Here is a 23,460-nt window from a genome sequence, read left to right as displayed (position 1 = left end):
GCCTCCTCACTGATCTCCCATCGCCCTGGCTGCAGCAGGGAAATCACATATGCTGTAGGCCTGTGGGCTCCACCTGGGTCCCTAGGCAGTGGCTCCCTTCTGCAGCCAGGCAGATGGAGACCAGCATTCCCCTCCCTCCGGCTCCAGCAGGGACCCCAGCGCCTATGGACCCAGGCAGAGCGCTTTGCCATGCTCCCTGCTACAGCCGGGGGAGGAGAGCACTGATCTCCCATCCTCTTGGCTGTAGCAAGGAGCCTGCACCCACGGAAACGTGCTCCGCCTAGGTCCTTCGGCAGTGGCTCCCTTCTGCAGCCAGCAGGGGAGCCGCGGGCTACTTTGAAAGCCCCTGTGGGCCCCCAGGCCAGGAACCACTAGGCTAGCCTTGGAGATCAGGCTGCCCCCAAGGGCGCAGTGTCAGACCCACCCTCTAAAGAAGGGCCACAGCTTGTGTCAGCTGCACAGCACACTCTGGAGGAGGAACGTGGGAGCTGTTCTCAAATCCTACCTGGGTTGGGCTTGGTCTGCCCCAAGGGTGCTATTGTCTCATGCTAGCAGGGAATTCTCTAGGTGGGTCAGGGCAGGGCAGAGCCTCCCCACCCAACATGGCTGCATCCACCCCTAGCACCGAGCTGGGCCCCAATCCCTAGCAACTTGTGACTTAGGTCAAGGGAGAGTTGGATTCTTACCAAGGATCTGAGATCACCAACACCAGCAGAGATGAGGGCCCAGGAGAAGCCCTTCCTTCAGTCCACGGCCAGCTGGCGTACCATCAGGGATGGTCAGGGACACACCCCATGCTTGGAGCAACACTAAACCTCTGACTACCAGAAGCTGGAAATGCAGACAGGGATGAATCCCTCCATAATTGCCCTGTTCTGAGTACTCCCCCTGATGCTCTGGCACTGGTTGCTGTTGGAGACAGGATACAGGGCTAGATGGACCATACGGTCGTTCTTAGGGATGCCTTTTTCACAGCTGCCTCGATGCCTGTCATCCTGCAATGGAATTCTGGTCATCCCACCCTCTGCCCACCTCCCTTCCATCTTCTCTAGCATCCACACCTGTGAGATTTCGGCCGTCTTCGCTACAGGCCGTGCGGGCGAAACGTCAAGAGCAGAGAGTTTGTTTCGGACTGTCTTTAATAGGCTCCGTAAAGCCGAAGAACTGAATACAGGAATTCCGTCACCACTTCAAACACAGTATCAATCAATGGAATTATGAGCGCTTCTTCCAGTAAAAAAAAGGGACGATATAAACAAACATTTTCGAGAACCTCTCGCGGAAAGTTTTTGCAAATCTAAGCTCTGGCTCGGTTACATCTCGCAGGAAAAATACCTTTTGCATACGAGTCGTGAGTCTCCCTTTGTTATACCTGAGAGATTTGCCTCTCCCCTTGCTACACGCTAAAGAAACTTTACAAAACTACAAAGGTGTTTATAAAAAAATGAAAACCCCCTTCATGGCTGGCGCAGCTCCTGGGAAGGGCGGGTCAGAATGGGTAGAGACAGGCCCCCGCCCCCCATTTTGGTGAATTAAAAGAAGCCCAATTGAAAAGAACAAATAAAACAGAACCCCAAATGCGTAAGAACTCCTGAAACCAGACCGATCTTTGCTTTGCGGGGGGTGAAGGGCTCTGGAAGGGGGCTCGCCTCTCAGGGCTATGCGTGACCAGGCTACAAAAGGGAAGGTACAGGCAGATGTAACTAAACGGTAAGATTCAGCGAAGCTCCAAAAATCTTTATAAATACGGCCATTGGAAGGACGATCTCAGTTCGGAAAGGACTTGCTCGGTGCCGGGCTGAGGACAAGAAGCAGGTACAATGATAAAGGCGCTGCAGCACACAGATATGCTGGTGGTATTTCGCGCCTCTGCCTCCCTCCCCAGAGAGCCAAGAAGGTGGTGTTCTTAGGAGGACCCTGGCGGCTAATGGTACCCGAGAGAAGGTCGGCTTCGAGCCGTCACTTACTTCCTCGTTTGGGCATCGTCCGCAGCCATGGGGCGGGTGCCCCATTGATTTTGAGTAGGTCCTACGGGAAGGCGGCGAGTTAAATCTGCAATAAACTTACAGTTTGGCGGGCGTTTTCCCCAGTCGGCTTAAAGCGTAAAAAGGCAGCTCTGGGTTTTATAGGATGGCCCAACAGCGCCCCTTTAAGAACGAAGTCGGATGGATAAAAAGTCCCTGGGGGGTTAAAGTCTCCACATGCATTTAGGCTAGACGGTGGGCGGGACGGACAGACGGACAGAGACCTGGTAGCTCAGCCAGGCCCGGATCCTTTGGGACAGACTCACCCTAATTATCGTAGCTGTCTCTATAGGAGCCTCCAGAGTAGCGGTCCCCATATCCTCCCTGATTCCTGTGGAGAGAGCACAGATGTAAGACTGGGGGGACTGGCAGAGCCCCCAGCAACTCCCATTGTTCTCAACACCCCTAGCCAGGGGATCTCAGTCCTGCTGGTGCTGGGAGACCAGCAAGGGACCAAGCTAGATCAGAGGCCGGAGGGCTGGGTTTCTGTCCACACCACAGCAGCCTCTAGAAAACACGGGCACTAGAGTCGCACCTGCTCTCTGCCAGCTTCTTGTGCTTCCAGAATCACTTCTGTGTCAATTTCACACACACGGGCAGTGCCAGGGTCACAGCCCCAGTGCTGAGGGTGGCTTCTGAAGCAAGAGACTTGCACAGGGAACCAGGAAGGGAATGTCAGGCAAGTTCTCTCCCCACACACCGCACCATGAGCTGGACCAAGAGATGCTGGGTGAAGGGCAGGGGGCAGCCTACGCCACATGGCAGAGGAGCTAACAGGGCCCTGATCTCAACTGGTCACTAGCTACAAACAGACCATTCTGAATCAAGTCCCTCGCCCACCCGGCCTGACGAAGGGCACCCCACCCTGATCTTCTCTTAGCTACTACCGTAAACAGATCACAGCAGCCCGTGCTCTGGGGCAGCCTCCGATCCCCGCTCACCTGCTGCCATAGTAATCTCTGGACCCGCCGTAGCCTCCACTTCGGTTGTCATAGCGGCCACCACCATAGCCCCGGTCTCCACCCCCTGCAGCGGAGAAACCATGAGGGGGTGTTAGGCACTGGCTGTACCCAACAGTCAGCACCAACAGGCGCAGCCAGGGCAGGACACTTACCTCTTGAGAAGCCACCACGGCCTCTGCCCCCAGAAGAGCCACGGGATGATTTCCCAGCCTGGTCAACTCGGATCTGACGTCCGTCCACAGACTGGGGAGAGGAAAGGATGCAGTTAGAAGTGGGGCTTCTGGCTTTGCATGCCCAACAGGGAAGGGGGACCATGACAGAGCCAGGGATGCAGATGGGGGTGGGGAGGGGCAGGCCCATGGCAAGGTATGTCCAAGCCCAGAGGATTGTCCTTTTGGCCCGCATCGCCCTCCACACGCTGCATCAATACAACGACTCAGGGCGGCAGCTGGGCGGCTGCTGAGGCAGGAAGGATTATTTCTCTCTCTGTGGGTACTCTGGAATTGCTATGCAGAGTGGAAGAGAACCAGGTGGGCGCCAGGCACTGATGGGTGGGGGGACATGGTAAATTCAGTCACCTCCCCTATGGGATGCCCCCACTCACCTCCCCGTTCATAGCTCTCATGGCATCCTTGGCGTCCTCTGGACGGCGGTAGGTGATAAAGCCAAAGCCTCTGGATCTCTGGGTCTCCCGGTCCTTCACTACCACCACTGGAAGAGTTAGGGGCAGGGCGTCAGCACCCCCAGCGGGCCCCAGGACACACCACCCAACTGCACCGTCCTCCCACCCCAGCGCTAGCCACAACCCCCGGGCCTGGCACTTTGCCTCTCATCCAGACTCCGTGAAAATGTAACTGGGGCCATCTGCCCCTCCAAAAACGCATGGTGTTTACTGCCCTCCCTGCTGGTGTGTTCAACCCTTTTCCCCCACTCTGCGGGGGTGTGGTCTAGTAGTCCGTCAGCTCTTCAGGGCAAGGACTCTATTCTGCTGTGCTAGCACTGGACAAGAACAGTGGGGCCCTATTCTTGGGTGGCCCTTAGACTCAGCAGTAACTGACATGCTTAATAATGTTTGCAGTGTAGTTGTAGCCAGATCGGTCCCAAGACAGGAGACACACAAGGTGGGTGGGAAGTAATATGGGAGGGGGGAGGCGCACGCGTGCGCAACATTCAAGCTACACAGGACCCAAAGAAGAACTCTGTGTAGCTCGAAAGCTTGTCTCTTTTGCCCAACAGGAAATAAAAGAGATTATCTCACCCACCTTGAGTTTCTCCTACCCTGGGACCAACGTGGCGAACACTACATTGCTGGCCAAAGGTTGCTACTGCTTAAAAGCGAGTTGGGGTTATAAAGTCATTTTATTCTTTGTGACAATCAAATTAAATCACTCTTGCTTGTTTTCCTTCCCCTGAGCTGCTTTCGGACACAATCTTTGCCTACCACAGGGCTACACAGCGGATCAGAGACTAGATTATGGCTGGAAAACGAAAGGCGAATTCCCACAAATCTCTACGCTTGTTAGCCAAGGCTGGTTAGGAAATGGAATTTGCTGTAGGGGAAAAACAACTCCCTCCACCTTCTTGTTGAAGTTTTTTTTATGGAAAAATGCCAATCCTCTGACAAAGTCTGCATATCAAAGTATTTTGAACCAAAATGGCAGTGCAAAGCCTCATGCAATCATTCTTCTGTCCAGCCAGATAACTATTCCCACAGAGCCCCCTTTCTCCTCCCATAGTGCACTATGAGAGTTTCTGACCATGGGGCATCATGGGCTGGCCAGGAAAGCTGAGACAACACAGAGAATGGAAGCAGTGAGGCAGCGTCCCACTGAATCAGAGCCCGAGACAGTCTTTTTTCAGGCCAAAACTGAGAACTTTCTGGACTTTTCAGCTGAAATATCGGTGTTTTTCCTGCAGGAAATAGACGCTTTCCATGAAGAGACCCAGTTTCTTTTCAGACCCCATTATTTAAACAACCATGGAAATTTTTAAACCATGCTAACTTCTTCTCTCCCAAAACTTCACTCAAACCCTGCAAACCTGCCTCCCTTTATGTATAGGCAGGCAGCCCCCACGCTAACAGGCAGGCTGCACGTTTTGTGCTTGGGTGAATGCGTTTCCATGGCTGGAAAACCAGCAAAGCTGAGTTTTGGACATCACTGCGTTCCTAGTGAGGGAGACGGGGCTGATTTCTGCTGTGGGGTTGGAAAACAGGCAAACTTACCTTCTGCTATGTCACCATAGGGGGAGAACAGCTGCTCTAGGTTCTGCTCATTGGTGTCGAAGCTGAGTCCTCCGATGAAGAGCTTGCCTTCGTCAGATGCCATGGCTGAAGTCACCTGTGGATGAAGCAAACACTTGGTCAGCAGAGCGCACCAGGATAGGGGCTTGCAGGCGGCTGGGGAAAGGACTTGGGCTGCAGCAGTGGTTTGTTAGCAAAGAAGCTCCAAAATTAACTCCTGGCTTAATGGAAAAGTGTCCACTAATAGCCCCAGCGGCACTGAAAACAACAGGCCCATCTACCCCAGTATATGGTCCATGTGTCTGATCAATGAAATGTATATCTAGCCCAGTATTCCTGCCTTGTACCCCATCAGATCACTTGTCCCATCCAGAGCGTGATATAACATTTGTATCTGCATCCGATCCGTGGATATAAAGAGAATGTCTGCAGATTTGCAGACACTCTACCCACCCAGGCCAGCACCCACCCCACCTCTGCTGCTGCCCCACATTAGACCAGTTGTGTCATCCAGGCCAGTTTCCCTCTCATGCAGGAACACCCAATGGTACGGGCCTGGTTTGCCCAGATTATCCTCTGCAATGGCAGGCATTATTTAAGCTTTTCAAAGACTCAGGAACTCAGTGCAAGCGACGTCATAAGTGAGACGAAGGGACATTTCTTGCATGTGAGATCTCAGAGCTGCTACAGACCACGTTACCCCATGTCCCTCACCTGACTTCTTCTCTACTAAGCTCCTTGTCTTCACTTTCGAGGCCCTTTCACTACCCATCATCCCTCACTTGCTATTGACTCCCATCTTGGCTTAGCCAATCTCCCACTTTACATTTTTAAACAAGCCCTTTCATGCTTCCTCCCATGCTCCCCCTCCCCCTCAGGAGCACTCCCCATAAACATCTAGGGAGTTCCCCAAAATCCCTCCTTTACCATGATACCAACCGGGGAAAAAAAAACTAAAAAAAAAACTAAAAAAAAAAAAAAAAAAACCCCACTCAACCCTCAGGCTGTTGTGCTGAACCACTACCAATCAATATTGCCTCATTGTTTCCTTGTACTCCCCCATCTGCTTATCTCCCCTTACACTTCGATGGCTGGTCTATGTTCCTACAGGGCCTTGCATAGGGGCAACCCCCGCCGCATGGCACGATGATAGCACAAAGAACAGGGCCAGATTTGATTTTTATTGGTAAATGTTAATCAACGTCGTTTTCAGCGGAGACGCGCCATGAGCGGAGAGGCAGTAAGATGGATGTCGGCGGAGGAAGGACCCGCGTTAGGTTTAAGAATCCCTGCGCAGCGCTGCCTCTCCGGACTCGTGGCCTCACAACCTGGGTTCGAACAGTTTAGCGCTAACCCCCCCAGCTGTGAAAACTTAAAAAAATCCCGCTTTGAAACAAAGGGCCACCCGCTAAAGCACGAAAAACCAACCGAGCTGCGGCAAGGCCGGGCCTCAGCCTGGCGCCCGGAGGGACCGGCCGGAAGGGCCAGGCACACTCCCTCAGCCCAGCCCAGACCTCAGCGGCGGCCATCGCCCTCTCCCAGAGCTCAGCGGCCAGCTGCGTTATGGGGGGCACGAGAGCAGCCCGCGGGGGGCGCAAAGGGGCTGCTGCAAGCGATGCCGGGGGAGTCACTGCAGCCCCCAGGCCGCTAGAGACCCAGCCCCCACAATGAGGGGCGGGGCGGGCAGCTCCCGCCAGGCTGCGGGGACAAAGGGAGCCACCTTCCCTCCAGAGGGGGAGGGGGCAGCACATGGGGGGTGCTGTTGCCGCCACTATATCTAACGGGGAGCTACAATCCCCCCCCCCGGCGGGAAGGGGCCGCCCCCGCCGAGTCTCACTAAGATGGCAGCGAGCACATGGGCCCCGCCGGCGGCGCCGCACGTGGCAACCACCCAAACTCCGCAGCAGAAAGCGCGCGCTGGCGCGCGCCTCCCCCACCTCAGCCGCGCATGCGCGGCGGCTCCAAAGCGCTCGCGGCCTTCTCCCAACCGCCTCCGCGCAGGCGCCGTGTCCCGCCTCGAGGCAGGGGAGAGCCGCAAGCGCAAGGCTGCCTCGGCGCCCGCCGCGCATGCGCAGCGCTACTTCCCCTGCCGCGAAGGCCCAGCCAAGGCGGAGGCGAACGGCGCCATTTTGACCCCCACCCCCCAGGCAAAGCGCTCTCCATTGCCCCCCGGTCTTCCCCCACTCCAAGCCTCGCGAACGGGCGGACGATATCGCTCACCAGACACGTTGGAGCGGAGCTCGAAGGAAGTGCTGCTGCCTCGGCGACGGCGGGAGAAGCGAGGAGGATGAGAGCGAGGCTGCGCAGGCCACACCCCTTTCCGCCACCCAGCCCTGATTGGCGGCCGGAAGTTGGGGGGGAGGAGCTCGCCACCCTCAACGGTCACGTCCCACTAGCGCGCGACACCCATTGGCCGGCAAAACAAAGAGTCACGCCTCTTCACAGCCAGGAGCCCTGATTAGCCAGCGGGGTCGCCCCCGCGCAACGCCGGGAGCGCTGATTGGCTGAGTCAGAACAGGGCCAGGGGAAACAAGGCCCCGCCCCCAAGAGCCTGGACGGCTGATTGGCTGAGTGACAGACAGCGGCAGGATCACGCCCTTTCACAGCCTGAAGCCCGGGCTGGCTAGTGGAAAAGCCGCCTTCCTGCCGGGAACGCCGATTGGCTGGAATGGCCAGCGCAGACAACAGGCTAAAGACCACGCCCCCTAGGTGCCAGTAACGCTGATTCGCGGGCAGAGGCAGAGTGACGGACAGAACCTAGGCCTCGCCCCTATCCCCGCCTGGAACCTTGATTGGCGGGTGGGCCGCGGGACCACCGCGCTAGCCGGGCCCGAAGACTGGACTCCGGATTGGCTGGAGGCTTCAGGGGGCGGGACTACTATAAATAGGGGGTGAAAACCAGCCCCCCCCCCACCCGATATCTGCCCCTCACGCAGGAGATTCCTAGACCTTCCCCCCCCCGGAACTGTGCCCAAGTGCATCCGTGCAGAGCTGCGTAGCCTTCTGCACCTGCCCTTCCCCCCGTACTTTGCCCTGTGGGTGAAGGGTGAGGGTTGTTGGGGGCTGGGGGTGGGGTAGGGGGTGCCAGGGAGGGGTGTCGCCTGCCTGCCCGCCCCACAGTACTGTGGATCATTAAGGGAGGGGCTCACTAACACCCCCTGCGGGGTTTGGACGGGGAGGGGGCCAGCTCTGCCCCACCTAGAGCTGGTGCAAACAGCTCTACCAGGCAGCTGGTGCCCGCTGCAGTGGGGTGGAGCTGGGGGGCTCCTTCCAGGAGGAGACCCTGTCACCTGCCCAAGTCCCAGTACCCAGCTGGGAGGGGGTGGGGGCTCCCTGGGTTCTTCCACACAGCTGGTTAGTAGTTAGGGCATAGCAGCCAACCCCTGGAGCCGTGCCACGCCTGCCGCTGGCAGCCCAGCCCGCTGAGCTCTTCGTGTAGGGCCCCTCAGTCAGCGCGAGCGCTGCCCCCTAGAGCGAGCAAGGCAGGCCCCACCCCCTGAAGGAGGCCCAGCTCAAATCTGACAAACGTGGGGATTCACCTTATGCTGGCTGGGGAAAGGGGGTACACACGCTACAGTTCTTGCCTCAGCCTCCCACTGCCTAGGCCAAGAGCTGGGGATGGGGCAGCTGGGAGGGTGCCCCACACAATGAGGGAGGGAAGGAAAAGGCTTTTCCCCACTGGGGCTTTAGGGAAGGACACCCCACCCCCCCGGGAGCACCCACTCTCCCCTCACTGGCCCCAGCTGCCTCAAGTTAAAAACTGAGCCCAGTTCAGCCCAAGAGACAGCTCTGTCAGGAGAGGAGGTTTTTCAACAGAGGGGCCTTGGGAGCAGTGGCTGGGTGCCATGCTTCAGGCTGCTTCACTAGGGCTAGGCCTCACCCCATGGTAGGGGAGTGTGCCACAGGCTCTGCTGGCCTAAGCAAGTGGTGCAATGTAGCAACCTAGGCCCTAAGGCTCCACACCCAGCTGAGGCTGGAAAGCCCCAGCCCAATGAGGAAGCAGGGAGGAGCCCTGCAGGAAGATGTAAAACTCCTTCCCACCCCCCTCTGAGCACACTCAGTGGGCAATAAACGCCCTCCACCCAGGGAGTGGCTCTTCTGAGGCAGGCCGGCCGTGAGGAGCGGCCAGGGACTGTTTGCTGTACACAGCACTGGTGCCTTCCGCCCTTGGAACCATGGCCAAAGGCAGGGACTGGAGAGACTCTGAACTGCTGGACGATAGGCAGCCACCTGACACATTGGCAAAGCCGCCCCAGGTCTGCTGGCCCCAGAAGAGCTTAAATAGCCAGGCAGGGAATGGAGAGACGCTGCCCCCCTTGTGCCCAAGGCATCCTATGTTGCACAGCATAGCTGAGATACCTGGCCAGTAAGGGCCGGGCTGTTAGGCACTTCCCACTCCAGCCCACCTGCCTTGGCTGGCAGTTTAAGCCATTGGCCCTGCAGCTCCAGTGAGGGTTGACAGAGCCTGCCTCTGGCTGCAAGGAGCCATGGCTGCTTGCCTCCTTCCAGGAATGGCTGCCCTAGTCTTGTAGCCCAAGCAGCAGTGCCATGATTTGAGACTGCACTTGGCTATGCCCAGCCCTGTCTCTTCCTCCTGAGCCAGAACTGGTGCCAGCGTCTGGCCAGTGAGCCCGGTGGGATGGAGATGGTTAGAGGCCAGCGGCTCGAGGAGCTTAAGTTTTGGGCCTCTGACAGGGACCTGCTTCCTCTCCAGGGGAAAGGAGTGGTGGCATTAACAGGAAGGGTCAAGCTCTGAGCAGGCTAAATAAGGCCCCTTTCTGGGCACCTGCTCAGCTTCCACTCGGACCAGCAGGCCAGAGCTACTGGGAGAGAAAGGCAGAAACATGCACCCCCGGGACATTAGCCACCTTCCCTTCTCAGGTTGCAGCTGTCATCACTCCACAGGCTCTGGGGCACAGACAAGGCAATAGTGATGATACTGCCAGCCCCACATCAGCTCCTCCTCTGGGCTGGCAGGAGACTGGCCCCCCATGCAGGGGTACCAAAAGGAGTTGTTCCTCAGCCCTTCTGCCCCCCAATTAAAGCTCACCACAAACACTGGGTCCAACAGCCTTTATTGTTACACTAAAGGACTCTGGACTAGGAAGGATCAGCTTGTCCGCATCCCTGCTGGCTAATGGGCTCAGCAGGGCCTGAAACCCCCAACCGTGGCCACCGGGCCTGGCCAGCTCAAGCGTGCGGGTGCCCTCGCGGCGACTCCTGCGCGTGCTGTCCGCCCTGGAATGAGAGGAACAGGTTTATGCTTCAGGAGGGTCTGGGCAAGCGATTTCTTTTCCAAAATCATGGGTAAGTTACCCCCACCGCTAGCCATGTCCTTCTGGCTAGTCACTGCCCCCCCAACCACTTCGACTCCAGCCCCATGGTATTGGGGGAAAAACACTGCTCCATAGCCACAGTGGTTATGCCCTTGGCCACAAGATGTGGGGCACAGCCAGGCTCTGTACCTTGGGCCGAACTGTCCATTCCAGTCTCCATCCCCCTTCTTTTCAGGTTAGAGCAGCCAGCACACCATCTTCTTCAACCTGCCAAAGCAAATCAGTGTTACTCGCTGTTCTCCACTTGCCCAGCACATTACAAACCATTGGTTGAACCCGGCGGTCTGAGCAGGCTACTCCAGGGCTGGCCAATGCCACCCATTGGCCAGCCCTGGAGAGTCAGTCACTACGGAGGCTCCCCCCGCCCCCACGTTTGAGAACCTACCAAAAAAAGGTGTCTATTTGTCACCAGCGCATAGCAATTTAACCTGGCAGGTCCAGAGGCACCGGCATGGCATCCCCCCACTCCCTGCTGCACTGGAAACAGCCCCTCCCAGCAGACACAAGTCCAAGGGCTGCACAAGGCATGGATTAAAGAGTCTTGGACCAAACGGCAATGATCGCGAGGGGGAGGCTGGGTGTTCTGTACAGTCCAGACTGCCTCCCCCCCAACAGCGGTAGGGGTCAGGCAGAACTCACATGCCCCCAAAAAAGTCAGTCAAAAAACGGCGTTAACCCTAGGGACGAACTCTGGAGAAGATGCGGACACGAGCAAAAGAGTTACCTCGAATTACAGGACTATATCCACATATGAACTAGGCAAGAGAGCAGCTTTCGTCTCACACGGATCGCACTGAAGGAGAGTCACAACACACTTCGGGGTCTCGAAGGACACTGGTTTCCATACGCTAGCAGAGAATGCTCACAGCGGGTAAGGTCAGGACAAGGCTAGCTACAACAGGCCCACCTACCCCTCCGACACCATCTGACTGCCTCTGACCCTAGCTCTGTGCTAACCACCATGGCTGCCAGTCCAAGAGCGGCACCTCTACCGCTTGGCCGACAGATCAAAGCATTACAGCCCTTAAAACGAGAAGAGGTCGAGATGCCCCCAAGGTGGGGAGCCTGTTAATGGAATGATTTGGTACACCATCCTGCTGCCATGGGCCTGCCCTGCAAGCAGGGAAGTCACCTCCCTGGTTCACCATCTCTGGATGAGGCTGCAGGATTTCATCTCTGCCGGGTTTATTTCCCATGCACCCTGGGAAGGGCAGGCAAATACACCCTCCCAGCTAGTGTCACAACACAGAGCGAAGGGCATCCATATCCCCATGGCATATGGGTCAGGCTCCATGAGACTCAGGCCCCTGGGGAGCCAAGCGACAGTGGTTTAAGTTACTGTCCCTTTTCCAGCTTCTGTTGCCACTGCTACAAAGACCGGAGAGTACTAATGGAAGACATGGACATGCCGGCTGAAGTTCAAGACACTTCAGTTACGGATTCATGCTGTTTAGGAACCGAGTAGCCTAGACAATCCAAGATCCTCCGGCGTCACTGGCCAGCCAGCTGCATCTCATTTTGGTTTCTAAGGAAACCAAAGATGCCCCTAAATCACCTCCACCACCAAATCCAAATGCCAGAGCTTCCAGCTTAGGCTCAGAAGTTTTGCTTGGTCTCTCGTGCGGCAGCACAAGACCGCAACATTTGGATTGCAAGACGCTGCAGAGAGCATCCAAAACCTGTGCTGGTTTTAAGGCTAATTTGGACCCAGATTTGAGCATCCTTGCCAGTTTAGTTTGGAATCTGTCCTTGATGTGGCTGCAGAGCTTCAGAAGCAGAATTCGACTGCAACCCCCTTGGGATATTTTAGGCTGCTCAACAAGGCAGACAGAGGGGATAATATGGTTTAATGTTTGCGCTATACTGACAGATCATGGCCAGACTAGACTTCCTTCTGGTCCCACGTACAGTGACACTTAAGTCAGCGAAGATGGGATCAGAAACAGTCTTCTCTACCCTAGCCTCACTCCCTCCTCTGTCTGTCTTGTGCAGCGCAACGAAATGTCAAAATGTCGAGAGCAAAGAGTTCGTTTCAGACGGTCTTTTAATAGGCTTCGTAAAGCCAGAGAACGGAATACAGGAATTCCTTCACCACTTCAAATACAATACCAATGGAATTATGCGCATTTCTTCCAGTAAAAAAGGACAATATAAACAAACATTTTCAAGAACCTCTTGTGGAAAGTTTTTGCAAGTCTAAGTTCTGGAGATTGTTACATTGTACAGTGAAAATACCTTTTTTCTGCCAATTGAACGTATGAGTCACATGTCCCTTTAGATATATTAAAGGCTGCCATAAACTTTATCCCTCCTTTGCTATACACTAAAGGAACAGAACTCCAAGGTATCATTGCACTTTGTTTTAAAAACTCCAGCTTGTGGGCACAGTGTGTTAAAGTGAGTTCAGGGCCCCATCTTGGCAATTTAATAGAAACCTTGGGTTGCTGACAAATCAAAAGGAGAAAAAAGAAAAACCAGAGATTTAAAAAATGCTTAAAAAACCACTCGAAAATAAACAAGAGCTTTCTTGAGGAAAGTCTCAACGGGCCATCTCGTAGCAGAAGCTGTCAGGCTGTGTGTGACAAGACTACAAAAGGGAAGATACAGGTAGATAAAACTAAACAATAAGATTCAGCGTAGCTCCAAAACTCTTTATAAATACGGCCATTGGAAGGACGATCTTGAGTCAGGAAGGGTTTTTACTCGTTGCGAGCTGAGGACAAGAAGCAGGTACAATCGTAAAGGCACTGAAGCATACGGACATGTTTGTAGCATTTCACCAACTCCTAGACATTTTTTGGGCTCAGTGAGGCTAGGAATCTCCAAGACTCCCCCTCCCCCAGTTAGCTAGTCACTTGGGCACTCGATGACGGTCATTGGCATTAAACGGAATTCTAAGCCTCCACATGCATTTAATGCTAGCTATCGACCAGGGTAACGGAACCAAGGCCTGGCAATAAGATTCGGACAGGCTCGTTAAAGGCGGATAAAGAGAGGCGTCCCGGCTACTAAGCCTTGATTACGGCCACTGCTCAGCACAAGATGGTGCGTTGCAAAGGTTTAAGTACACCTGCTAAGCAAGAGAAGTGCTGTGTTTCATTCTCTCAGCTCCACTTACCTCAGTTGTCATAATTGTCTCTGTAAGAGCCTCCGGAGGAGTAGCGGTCGTTATATCCTCCCTGACTTCTGAAAGCAATGCACAAGCATTTTACATTGGCTCTCCATTGCCCTTACAGTCAAGGGCGTATGGAACACAGTGGTCATCTAATCTGACCCATACAAGACAGGCATGCCAAGTTTAAGAAGGAACTGAAGATTTTTTTTTTTTAACACCCAGTTTTGTGTTAAAATTTAGCGGCAATGGAAGATCCCCACAGCCCTCGCTTAGTTGTTCCAGTAGATAACATATTTTGCTTAAAAACCACATGCCTTATTTCTAGAACGTGTCTAGCTTCAATTTCCAGCACCTGGCTCGTGTTAGACCTCTATTCAATTAAAGAGTCCAATATCTAAGTGTTGATCTCCACATAGGGATTTACAGACTGGAACTAAGTCACTCCTTAACGTTATCTCTGTTAAGCTACATAGATTGAGCTCCTGGAGTCTCACTAAGTAAGTTTGCTAATCCATCATTCCAATGGCTCTCCCTGAACCCTTTCTAACTGGTCACCAGCAGGGTACCAGCCACCACTGTGCATCAGTTACCTGCCACCGTAATCCCGGGACCCGCCGTAACCTCCACTTCGGTTGTCATAGCGGCCACCACCACCATAGCTTCTGTCTCCACCTCCTGCAGCACAAAGGACAAAGACATGAATGCTCTTCCCCCCAAGGTCCGGCTGGCTTTCAGCTCAGAATAGCAGGGCTGCTCAACTCACCTCTGGAGTAGCCGCGACCTCGTCCCCTGCCTCCGAATGAGCCACCTCTGGATCCACGGGAAGATTTCCCGGCATGGTCAACTCTGATTTGACGTCCGTCCACGGACTGCAGAAAAACAAGATATGTTTGTGAAATGGGGAGCTATTCAATTGGGGGTAAGGGGGGGACGGGGGACAGATGGACATGGACAGACCACGCTGCTAACTCTCCCTCTGCTGCAGGAAGCCTCACCTCTCCATTCATAGCCCTCATGGCATCCGATGCATGCTCTGGGTTGGCAAAGGTGATGAAGCCAAAGCCTCTGGACCTCTGGGTCTCTTTATCCTTAATTACCACCACTGGAAGATGAAATAAAGTATGATTACCCAAAAATTATTTGAGCCTACTCATCACAGGAATTGGCATGTGTCTACAGATCATCCTTACGTATTGCAGACATTACATACTGGTCAATTACTTGATGTTGGTCTTAGAGACACCCCAACACCACACCACAGTATCTGAACCTGCCATGAGGTATTGGCATATGTCCTTACACCAAGATCTGTAAGTCTTACTAGGCAGCCGGTATTAAAGCTTAGAATAAAACAGACTTTTGGAACAGAGGTCTAAGCACCTATTGCAATAAGGATCTGAGTCCATGACTGGACCCCCAGGAGTCTGGCTCCAGAAAAACCAATACTCCTCACCCAGCCCTAGAGACCAAGTGCAGAGATATAACCGAATCCTTACCCTCAGAGATGGGGCCGAAAGTGCCGAAATGCTGTTCCAGGCCTTGTTCGTCGGTCTCAAAATTCAGACCACCCACAAAGAGTTTTCCTTCTTCAGAAGACATGGTGAGGAGGAGGAGTCTGGAAAGGAGATGCAAGGTGGTTAGGAGGGACACCCCAAAGCTGCACCAAGTTTCCCCTCAAGTCCCAAGGCTGAGAACATCCCTGGCATGGAAAGGCGGGGGGGGGGGGTGGGGGTGTGGGGGGAAGAGGAGAGAAGGAGAACTGCAGCAGGAAACTCACTCTGGAGTCAGCATCAGCCCACCCCACATTGGTGAGGAGCAGAGAGCTCTCATCCCCATCTCCCCCAGGGGCAGGGAGCAATTAATACTCCTTGAGAACAGCTGGACATCACCGCTGTTCCCATTCTCCCTGGGGGCCTTATGGAGCCTGCAACCCTCAGACCCCCCTCTCTGTCTGCTCCTGAGGCCCTACAGGAAAAAGGATCGTTGGATAGTTATAGGGACTGCGGGTACCCAAGCTCCACAACAGCACCATGCAGACCCTAACATTCCTTCTAGGTCTCTGGTGGGGGGGAATCGAACCACCAGCTCCCAGACTGATCTGCCAACCTCCATCCTATGGCTAACTAATCGAGGGAGAGTTGTAACTGCAGGGACCCCAGGGTCTGGGGCACGGCGTGCATCCCGGATGAAGCTCGCAAACCCACTGCCCACGGGGCCAATCGAGAGCTCTAAGACCAGGGTTGTTTCCAGGTGCCCTTGCCCCACAGAGCCCAGGACACCTCTCCACAGTCTGCCTCTGCAACCCTGACCCAGCCCACGGCCCTCAACACACCCTCCTCCAAGCCCCCCCAAAACGCAGGCCCTTCTGCTCCCACCCACCCCAGCGCTATCCCACCTGCCCCGCACTCCACACGCCCCACCCCCGGAACCCCAACTCCCCCCATGCTCAGGGAGTCCACATGGCCCCGCCCCCCCCCAACGGGCGCCATCTTGTGTCCCGCGCAGAAAAGATGGCGGCGGCGGTCACGTGGCCCCGGTAGCGAGGCGAGCGCCGGGTGGAACGCCGGCCATTCCATGGCGCCCCGCAGAACCTAACGGAGCACGAGGCAGGCGCCCCCCGCGTTCCACAACCCCCCCCCCCACCGCGTAGGAGCCCCAGGCCGCCAACCTTCTCAGATACCCCCCACGCATGCGCGTAGCTGAGGCCGCTTCCGCGCACCGTCCCCTCCCACTCCGAACCGACGAGGAACCCCAGGCCTAGCCACCAACGCCCCAGCAGAGCTCCGCCGGCCGCGCATGCGCATCCGGGCCGCCGTTGCGGCCTCAGTGAGCTTCCCGGTTCCCCTCCGAGAGGACGAGAAGTCGCCGCCATTGGCCGCCAGCCAGCCACCGAGGAGAGGAAAGCGGCCCCCGCCCCCAACCGAGCAGCCCACAGTACCCACTCACCGAGCAGAACCGTCCCGGGCTGGAGCTGCTGAGAACGCGGCCGAGGCGCCGCCCGCCCGAGCCTTATATAACGGCCCCGCCCACATGCCACGTGATGCGCATTCTGTGTTCCCATTGGACCGAGCGCAGAGGCGCACGCGCGAGGGAAGGGGGCGGGGACTCCCGGGGAGGAGCGGCTAGCCTAACGGCGCCCATCCGGGACGTTGGCACGCGGCGAACATCCGGGTCCTGCCCAACTGCCATCGTGCGCCACCTTTTCCCGCCAAACCGGGACCTACACATGACTCAACCCCGCTCCCGCCACAGGCGGGCATCCGGGTCCTTCCGATACTTGAGCCCCGCTCCCTGCTCGAGAACAACAGGTCACTTTTTCCCGCCCCGCCCCCCCGCATACATCCGGGGTACTTTCCATACATGAGCCCCGCCCCCTGCTCGAGAACCCCGCTGAACCCCGCCCGTCCAGTAACATCCGGCTCCTTACATGGCCGAGCCCCGCCCCGGCAACATCCGGGTCCTTTGGATCCCTGAGCCCCGCCCCCTGCTTGAGAGCGCCGCTGAGCCCAACCCGCTCCGGCAACATCCGGGTCCCTTCCACTAACTCAGAACTCAGTTCCCCCCTCCCCCAGCTCTCTGCTTGAGAATGCTGACGAACCTTCGCTCTCCCCCCGACCCGCGCGGACATCCGGGTCCTGCCCTGTGCCCACCCCGAGCTTTGGTTACCATAACAACGTGGCCTGGTCGGCTATGCAGAGACCCTGCCGTCCCGCCCGCCCCCGGGACGCTCCCTCCCCCGTCCCCCGAGTCCCTCCCATAACAACCCAGCTAGGAGAGACCCTACCATAACAAACTAGCTGATATGGTTTCAAGAGACCCTACCATAATAAACGAGTCAGGAGAGACCCTACCATAACAAACTGGCTCCTATGGTCCCAAGAGACCCTACCATAACAAACCAGCCAGGAGAGACCCTACCATAACAAACTGGCTGCTAGGTCCCAAGAGACCCTACCATAACAAACCAGCCAGGAGAGACCCTACCATAACAAACCAGCTGCTATGGTCCTGAGAGACCCTACCATAATAAACAGGAGTTCTGCACGCCCAAGAGACCCTACCATAACACAACACCCCTGTGGCGTAGCACGCCCCCTCCACCCCCCACCATTCGGTTTTCATCTCTCCTGGCCGTCATCTTGCTTGAGTGGGAACCCCCGTCTCACTCCCTTCTTCTCTCATGGAGTGCCTCCAAGCTGCCCAGATCCCTGCCTTTGCCGCATGATGCCCAGCAGAGGCTGGCTGCCCGAGCACCCCCGCACGCCTTCTCGCTGGAGACGGTTCACAGCATGAGTGCCCCAGTTATAGATCCCTCACCGCATGTCCTGGACGAGCCGGTTTTAGTCTTTTTATTCTTACGGTGAAAACGCTACAGGGAAAACATGACACAAACCAGGACAGAGCCGCATGTGCGTGCTCATAAGCGAGCCGGTGATCCCCTAGTGTTGCCCTGGGATCGGGCAGGAGAAAACGAATGGATTCGTTGATTCCCAAGCTGGGAGGGACTATTGTCACAATCTGCTCTGGCTCTCTTGTCTCACACAGGCCCAGGAGTGTCCCCACACTCATTCTCAGAGCAGATCTGATAGCAAAACAGCCCATCTTGATTGAAAAATTACCAGTGATGGAGAATCCACTGCGCCCCTTGGGAAATTGTCCGGATGGTTCATTACTCTCATGGTAAAAAATGGACATCTTATTTCCAGGCTTAATTTGTCCAGTTTCAACTTCCAGCCATTGGATCATGTGAGATCTTCTTCTGCTGGGCTGATGGGCTGTTACCACATATTTGTTCCCTATGTCAGTACTTACAGACTGGGATCAAGTCACCCCTTCTCCTTCTCTTTGTTAAGCTAAATAGATTGAGCTCCTGGAATCTCTCATTCTCAGCCAGGGTTTCTAACCCTTTAATCATCCTCATGGCTCTTCTCTGACCCCTCCCCAATTGTTCCACGTCTTTCTTGAATTGTGGCCATAAGAACTGGACACAGGATCGCAGCAGCAGCTGCTGCACCAGAGTCAAATCCAGAGGGAAAGCCACCTCCCTGCTCTGACGTGAGGTTCCTCTGTTTATACACTGGGAGCTCTTGTTCAGCTGATTTTCCTCCAGGATCTCCAAATCTTTTTCAGAGTCATGGCTTCCCAGAGAGAGTCCCCCAGCCTTTCAGTCCAGCTGCCATCCTTTGTTCCTAGATGTCAATCTTTCCATTTCGCTGTATTAAAACACATATCATTTGCTTGTTCTCAGTTTACCCACTGATCCAGATCGCTCCGGATCCAAGAGCCGTCCTCTTTGTTATTCCCTCTCCCCGCACAATTTTTGTATCTTCTGCAAACTTTCTGTGCACTGATTTTATGTTTTCTTCCAGCTTGCTGATGAAGAAGTTAAATAGCGCAGGGCTGAGAACCGATCCGCACGGCAAACCGACTCGCTGAGAATCACCCATCTACTATTCATCACAGAACAAGCCCGCAGTCGTATGGACTTCAGTCGGCCCAGTCCTTTCACCCTTTCCCGAAGGCTTGGGGCCTTCTGTGAAGAAGGATTCCTGACTGTTTTCTGGCTCAGGAAGGAGGCCTGGAGCCTGGTTAAAACCAGGTTGTTCTCCCCAGATCATCTCTTGGTACCTGGGGAATCCAGTTTGACCTAGTCCACCTGCACCTATGGCTTCAAAGGGGCCACTAACTGGAGGGATTACCTGTGCAGCCCTTCACGCACACACAACTGCATTTGGAACACAACGGCCCCGGAGGTATTAAACCAAAGTCAGTTAGGTTTATTTGGATTCAGTGAAGTTGATGTCAATTGCCTATGGTGCAGGATAGCGGCAGTCAGTCCTGCTCTGATTGCCTTATGGCCACAATTCAAGAAGAACGTCCCGTCTCTCCCTATTCACTCAGTCACCCTCATTTGATCTGAGTACCTCATCCTGCTTCTAGCCAAATATGGGACAGACATGTTGACTGAACACTTCTGCCTTTTCTGCACCATTTTTAACATTTTTTTTATCTCCATCTGTGCTAGGATCTATTTTGTTCCGGATATGCTTAAAAAACGTCTCCTTCTTAATGTCCTTAGCCAACCAGAGAGTTTCTTCTCTTGCCTTTAGCTTCTCTTATCATTTTCTATACTTCTAATTTATATTGATTGCTGTGTATCTCCTCCTTTTTCCTTTTGTTATATGTGGCTTTTTAAATTTCTAATGGATGCCTTCACTTCCCCTCTGAAAGAGCATGTGCTTTTAGCCAAGTGTATCCACTTTCTTGATTTCTTGAATTATGGCTTTTTGATCATCTGGTAAACTTTTCTTAGAAAACGGCCCATTTTCATTCATATTTTACTATCTACATGTTTCTTCCCCGTCTATTTTGCTCATAACTTTTCTTGCTGTTAGGAAATTAGCCCATTCAAAGCACAAAGAAAAAAATGTTACTACTTCTGATGTCCTGTTTGCCCATATTGAATTATTATAGTCAATAAGAATAATGAGAGGCAGCGCATCTCAGTGCCGGTTGAGTAATCCCCACGCAATGTTATATGCGGCTGTTCCTCAGCTGTCCCACCCCAGAGGTGGCTGCGTCTCAGCGCCTGGCGAGCCATCCCCATGTGTTGGAATGAAGGAGACGGAGGCAGAGGCCTTTCAACACCTTTATGACCGTTCCATGCTGCATCCAGCCCCCCGTGGGTCTCAGTTCCAGTGGGTGGCTGGGTCCAGGCTGAGAGAGATGATGGGGGGTGGGGGGACAGGAGGGGAAGTCATAGCGCGCAGGGAGCTGTACCAGTCCTCGGGGGCACGGGAGGGTGGCGGCGGGTGAGGGCATGGGAACTGCCCAGGGGGAGGCGGGAGCCCTGGGGGGTAGGAGGCAGGGAAGCGGGGGAGGTGGTGGTGGGGACCCAGGGTTGGGGTGTACTGGTACTGCCGGGGTGGGGGAGTGGGCACCGGCCCGACAGAGAGGCCCTGGGGGGGACTGGATTTCAGCAGGCCCCGTTCCTGCTTCCGCTGCTTCGCCCGGCGGTTCTGGAACCATACCTGGAAAGAGAAGGACGCTGTCCAGACCCAGCCGCATCAGCCCAGAGAGCCCCTCATGCACGAGTACGCCCAGCTGGGACCTCAGCAATGCCCTGCCCAGTGCTGAGTGCAGCTACCTCTGGGGTGTGGCAGCTGGGGAACAGCTGCACATAACACCCCTTCCCCCGAGCGCTCCCTGCCAAGGGAGAGTGCCCACGCTGAGCCCCCTGGCTGAGCTCCGTGCCCTGCTTCCCTCCACCAGGTACCTGGATCCGGGCCTCGTTGAGACGCGTGGCCCGCGCCAGCTCCTCGCGGACGTAGATGTCCGGATAATGGTTCTTGGCAAAGGCGGCCTCCAGCTGTTCCAGCTGCTCCTGGGTGAAGCTGGTGCGATGGCGCCGGCGCGTGGGGGTAGCAAAGTGCAGGGAGGGGGGAGCAGCTGGAGCCCCCCCTGCCAGGCCGGGCATTTCTGGAGCCTTCCTGTAGGGGGAGCTGATAATGTCTGAGAGGGAGATGGGGGAGGGGGGGGGTCAGGATCTCTGCTGTCCCAGCCCTGGGCTCCCCCCACAGCTCCGTCAGTGCCTCTCACTCCTGACTTGCTAGCCCCTCCTAGCCAAGCCCTGGGTTTCCAGCCTTCACCCCTACTTTTGAGGGGGGATATTTTTAACCTCTGTCACCCTGTTTGCCTGCAGTGCGTGGTGCCCCCGTGGCTGTGTGCTGTGCCCCCTAGTGGCTAAGCAAGGGTAAAAGCCCTAATACCTCTGCCACCGGGAGCACTCCCCTGTAGTTCAGTGCGTGGTCTGGGCCACTGGGACAGGCTGCAGGGCAAGGTCCCGTCTCGGCAGGCAGGTGGCAGCCTCTGAGAGCCCCCCCCCTCGGGACAGAGGCTGTTGTAATTCCCAGGTGTGATCCCCGGGATTAAGTGGGGGGAACCTGATCACCCCTCCCCACCCGGCCTGCCGAATTTGAGAGCGTGAGAATGCAGCATCCCGGGGGACACAATGCACCCGGGAGGCTAATTAGTCTGGGACTGGGTGGGGGGAGACAGGGAAGGAATTTGAGCCCCGGGGAGTCTGTGCCAAGCTGCTTTCTCATTAATGTGCCACAGAACTGGCTGCCAGCCCTCCCCCCCCCACTCTAACCACTAGACCCCACACCTCTCCCAGAGCTGGGAAAAGAACCCAGGAGTCCTGGCTTCCAGTCCCGCTCTAACCACTAGACATCACACCCGTCCCAGAGCTGAGGCGAGAACCCATTCCCCACCCCAACTCTGCATGGGGAAGGAGTATTGGCAGGCCCCCTCCCCTGGGACCCCACTCACGGTTCGAGTCGCCAGCCCCCGCCATGGCTCCAGAGGGTCAGTGCTGGGTGGTCCGGCTCAGCCCCTGGGGACAGGACAGCATTGGACGGAAGAGCCAAGTAACAACGTTGAGGGATCAGGTAGGACCCAGGAGTCCTAGTTCTCAGCTCTGCCCCTCCCCCCCCCGCTCTAACCTCTAGACCCCACTCCTCTCCCAGAGCCACTGAGAGAACCCAGGAGTCCTGGCTCCCAGCCCCAACCCTTCTCCGCTCTAACCCACAGACTCCACTCTCCTGCCAGGGCCAGGCAGAGAACCCAGGAGTCCTGGCTCCCAGCCCTCTGCCCCTGTTCTAACCACTAGCTCCCCCTTCAAAATCTGGGGAGAGAATCCAGGAGTCCTGGCACCCAGCCCCCCTGGCTGGAGAGAGGTTCCCCCTCTTTATCCCTGCACCTCGATCCTCCTTTCCCCTCCTCTCTCTGCCCTCTCCCTAGAAGGGGTTCGTCCCATAGGGCCAGGGGTTCCCCACTCACTGGCCGTGGAGCTGAGAGTTTGGGGGTACCCGTCACCGGACCCTGCACCCTTCCTCCTCCTTCCCGGTGCTGCCTCCTTCTCGCCCTGCACCCCCTGTGCCCGCCCCCCCCAACTTTTAAGTTGTCTCTGACTCCACCTCTTGGGGGGGGGTGTCTGCCTCGACCAATCGGTTCCCCCGCCCGGCCTCCCCCTCTCTGGGCACAGCCGCCCCCCAAGGCAGGCCCCAGCAGGGGAGTCAGGGCAGGGTCAGCGGGGGCTGGAGAGGGGCCCCAGGGGCAGTGCAATCCCTCCATAGCAGGGGCCAGTTGTGGGAGGGGGTGTGTGTGTGTGTGTGTGTGTGTGTGTGTATGTTAAGAGCTCGGGTGGGTGTGTGGCTGCCCCCTGCTGGAGGGGACGGGGCCTGCTGTGTGTGTGTGTGCGTGTGTGCACGCAAGCTGGTGGATTGTGTTGTACCTGTGAAGGGAGGGGTCTGCACTTTGGAGGGTGGGCAGTCAGTGGGGGAGAGGCTGAGGTGGTCCCGGGGATGTCATTGTGGGGAGGTCTATGATGGGGGCATGGAGTCTGAGAGGCTGGGGGTGGGGGACTCTGTGTGTGGCAGCCTCCCCCCGCCCGGCCCAGGTCTGGGATAAGGTTCCAGCAATCAGGGCTGTCCATTGTCAGTGTAAATCCACCCAGATTGGGAACAGCAGCAGAGACAAAACCAGCCCCCTGGTTTCTCTGCCCTGGGCTTCTCCCAGCTCTGTCGGTGCCCCTCACTCCCGACCTGCAGCCCCCTGGTAGCCCAGCCCTCGGCAGCACCTGGCATTGGGGGGGGGGGCCCAGGTTGCAGACAGGTGCTGTCGTTATAATATTAGGGCTGGATTTTTGTATGGTGTTTCCCTGCCGGGCCTGCGATGGACGGGTGCCCTCTGCTGCCTGCCCTCAGCAGTGTGAGGGATT

General features: G+C 56.0%; 3 protein-coding genes across 6 annotated transcripts; all 3 read right to left on the bottom strand.

The window, feature by feature from the left end:
- Positions 1 to 1,121: 1,121 nt before the first annotated feature.
- Positions 1,122 to 7,585, bottom strand: LOC137155858 (cold-inducible RNA-binding protein-like). Its single transcript, XM_067552310.1, has 7 exons — positions 7,449 to 7,585; positions 5,211 to 5,325; positions 3,591 to 3,697; positions 3,139 to 3,229; positions 2,966 to 3,050; positions 2,291 to 2,355; positions 1,122 to 1,798 (listed from the first exon to the last, which is right to left on the bottom strand). The coding sequence occupies exons 2-6, from the start codon at positions 5,311 to 5,313 to the stop codon at positions 2,292 to 2,294; spliced, it is 450 nt and encodes a 149-aa protein (XP_067408411.1). The 5' UTR covers positions 5,314 to 5,325; positions 7,449 to 7,585; the 3' UTR covers positions 1,122 to 1,798; position 2,291.
- Positions 7,586 to 10,286: 2,701 nt separating this feature from the next.
- On the bottom strand, positions 10,287 to 16,719 carry LOC137155849 (RNA-binding protein 3-like). 4 transcript variants are annotated; one of them, XR_010920609.1, is made up of 8 exons: positions 16,626 to 16,719; positions 15,176 to 15,294; positions 14,675 to 14,781; positions 14,443 to 14,548; positions 14,270 to 14,354; positions 13,683 to 13,750; positions 10,694 to 10,771; positions 10,287 to 10,466 (listed from the first exon to the last, which is right to left on the bottom strand). XR_010920609.1 is itself a non-coding variant. In XM_067552296.1 (7 exons), exons 1-6 carry the CDS (start codon positions 16,709 to 16,711, stop codon positions 13,684 to 13,686), a joined length of 567 nt encoding a protein of 188 aa, XP_067408397.1. In that variant the 5' UTR covers positions 16,712 to 16,719; the 3' UTR covers positions 12,591 to 13,277; position 13,683. The 4 variants fall into 4 exon arrangements, 2 of the variants coding, with proteins under 2 accessions (XP_067408397.1, XP_067408396.1); XR_010920610.1 differs by having other exon boundaries at positions 13,683 to 13,747; XM_067552296.1 differs by lacking the exons at positions 10,287 to 10,466; positions 10,694 to 10,771 and adding an exon at positions 12,591 to 13,277 and having other exon boundaries at positions 13,683 to 13,747.
- A 3,649-nt stretch (positions 16,720 to 20,368) lies between these two features.
- Positions 20,369 to 22,035, bottom strand: LOC137155941 (homeobox protein prophet of Pit-1-like). Its single transcript, XM_067552417.1, has 3 exons — positions 22,011 to 22,035; positions 20,956 to 21,191; positions 20,369 to 20,710 (listed from the first exon to the last, which is right to left on the bottom strand). Exons 1-3 carry the CDS (start codon positions 22,033 to 22,035, stop codon positions 20,369 to 20,371), a joined length of 603 nt encoding a protein of 200 aa, XP_067408518.1.
- Between the last annotated feature and the right edge of the window lie 1,425 nt (positions 22,036 to 23,460).

The sequence above is a fragment of the Emydura macquarii genome, unplaced genomic scaffold (genome assembly GCF_026122565.2).
Source record: "Emydura macquarii macquarii isolate MOO-44397 ecotype Brisbane River unplaced genomic scaffold, CSIRO-AGI_Emac_v2 contig_1386, whole genome shotgun sequence".
NCBI lineage: Eukaryota > Metazoa > Chordata > Testudines > Chelidae > Emydura > Emydura macquarii.
This window is presented reverse-complemented; position numbering and strand designations above follow the sequence as displayed.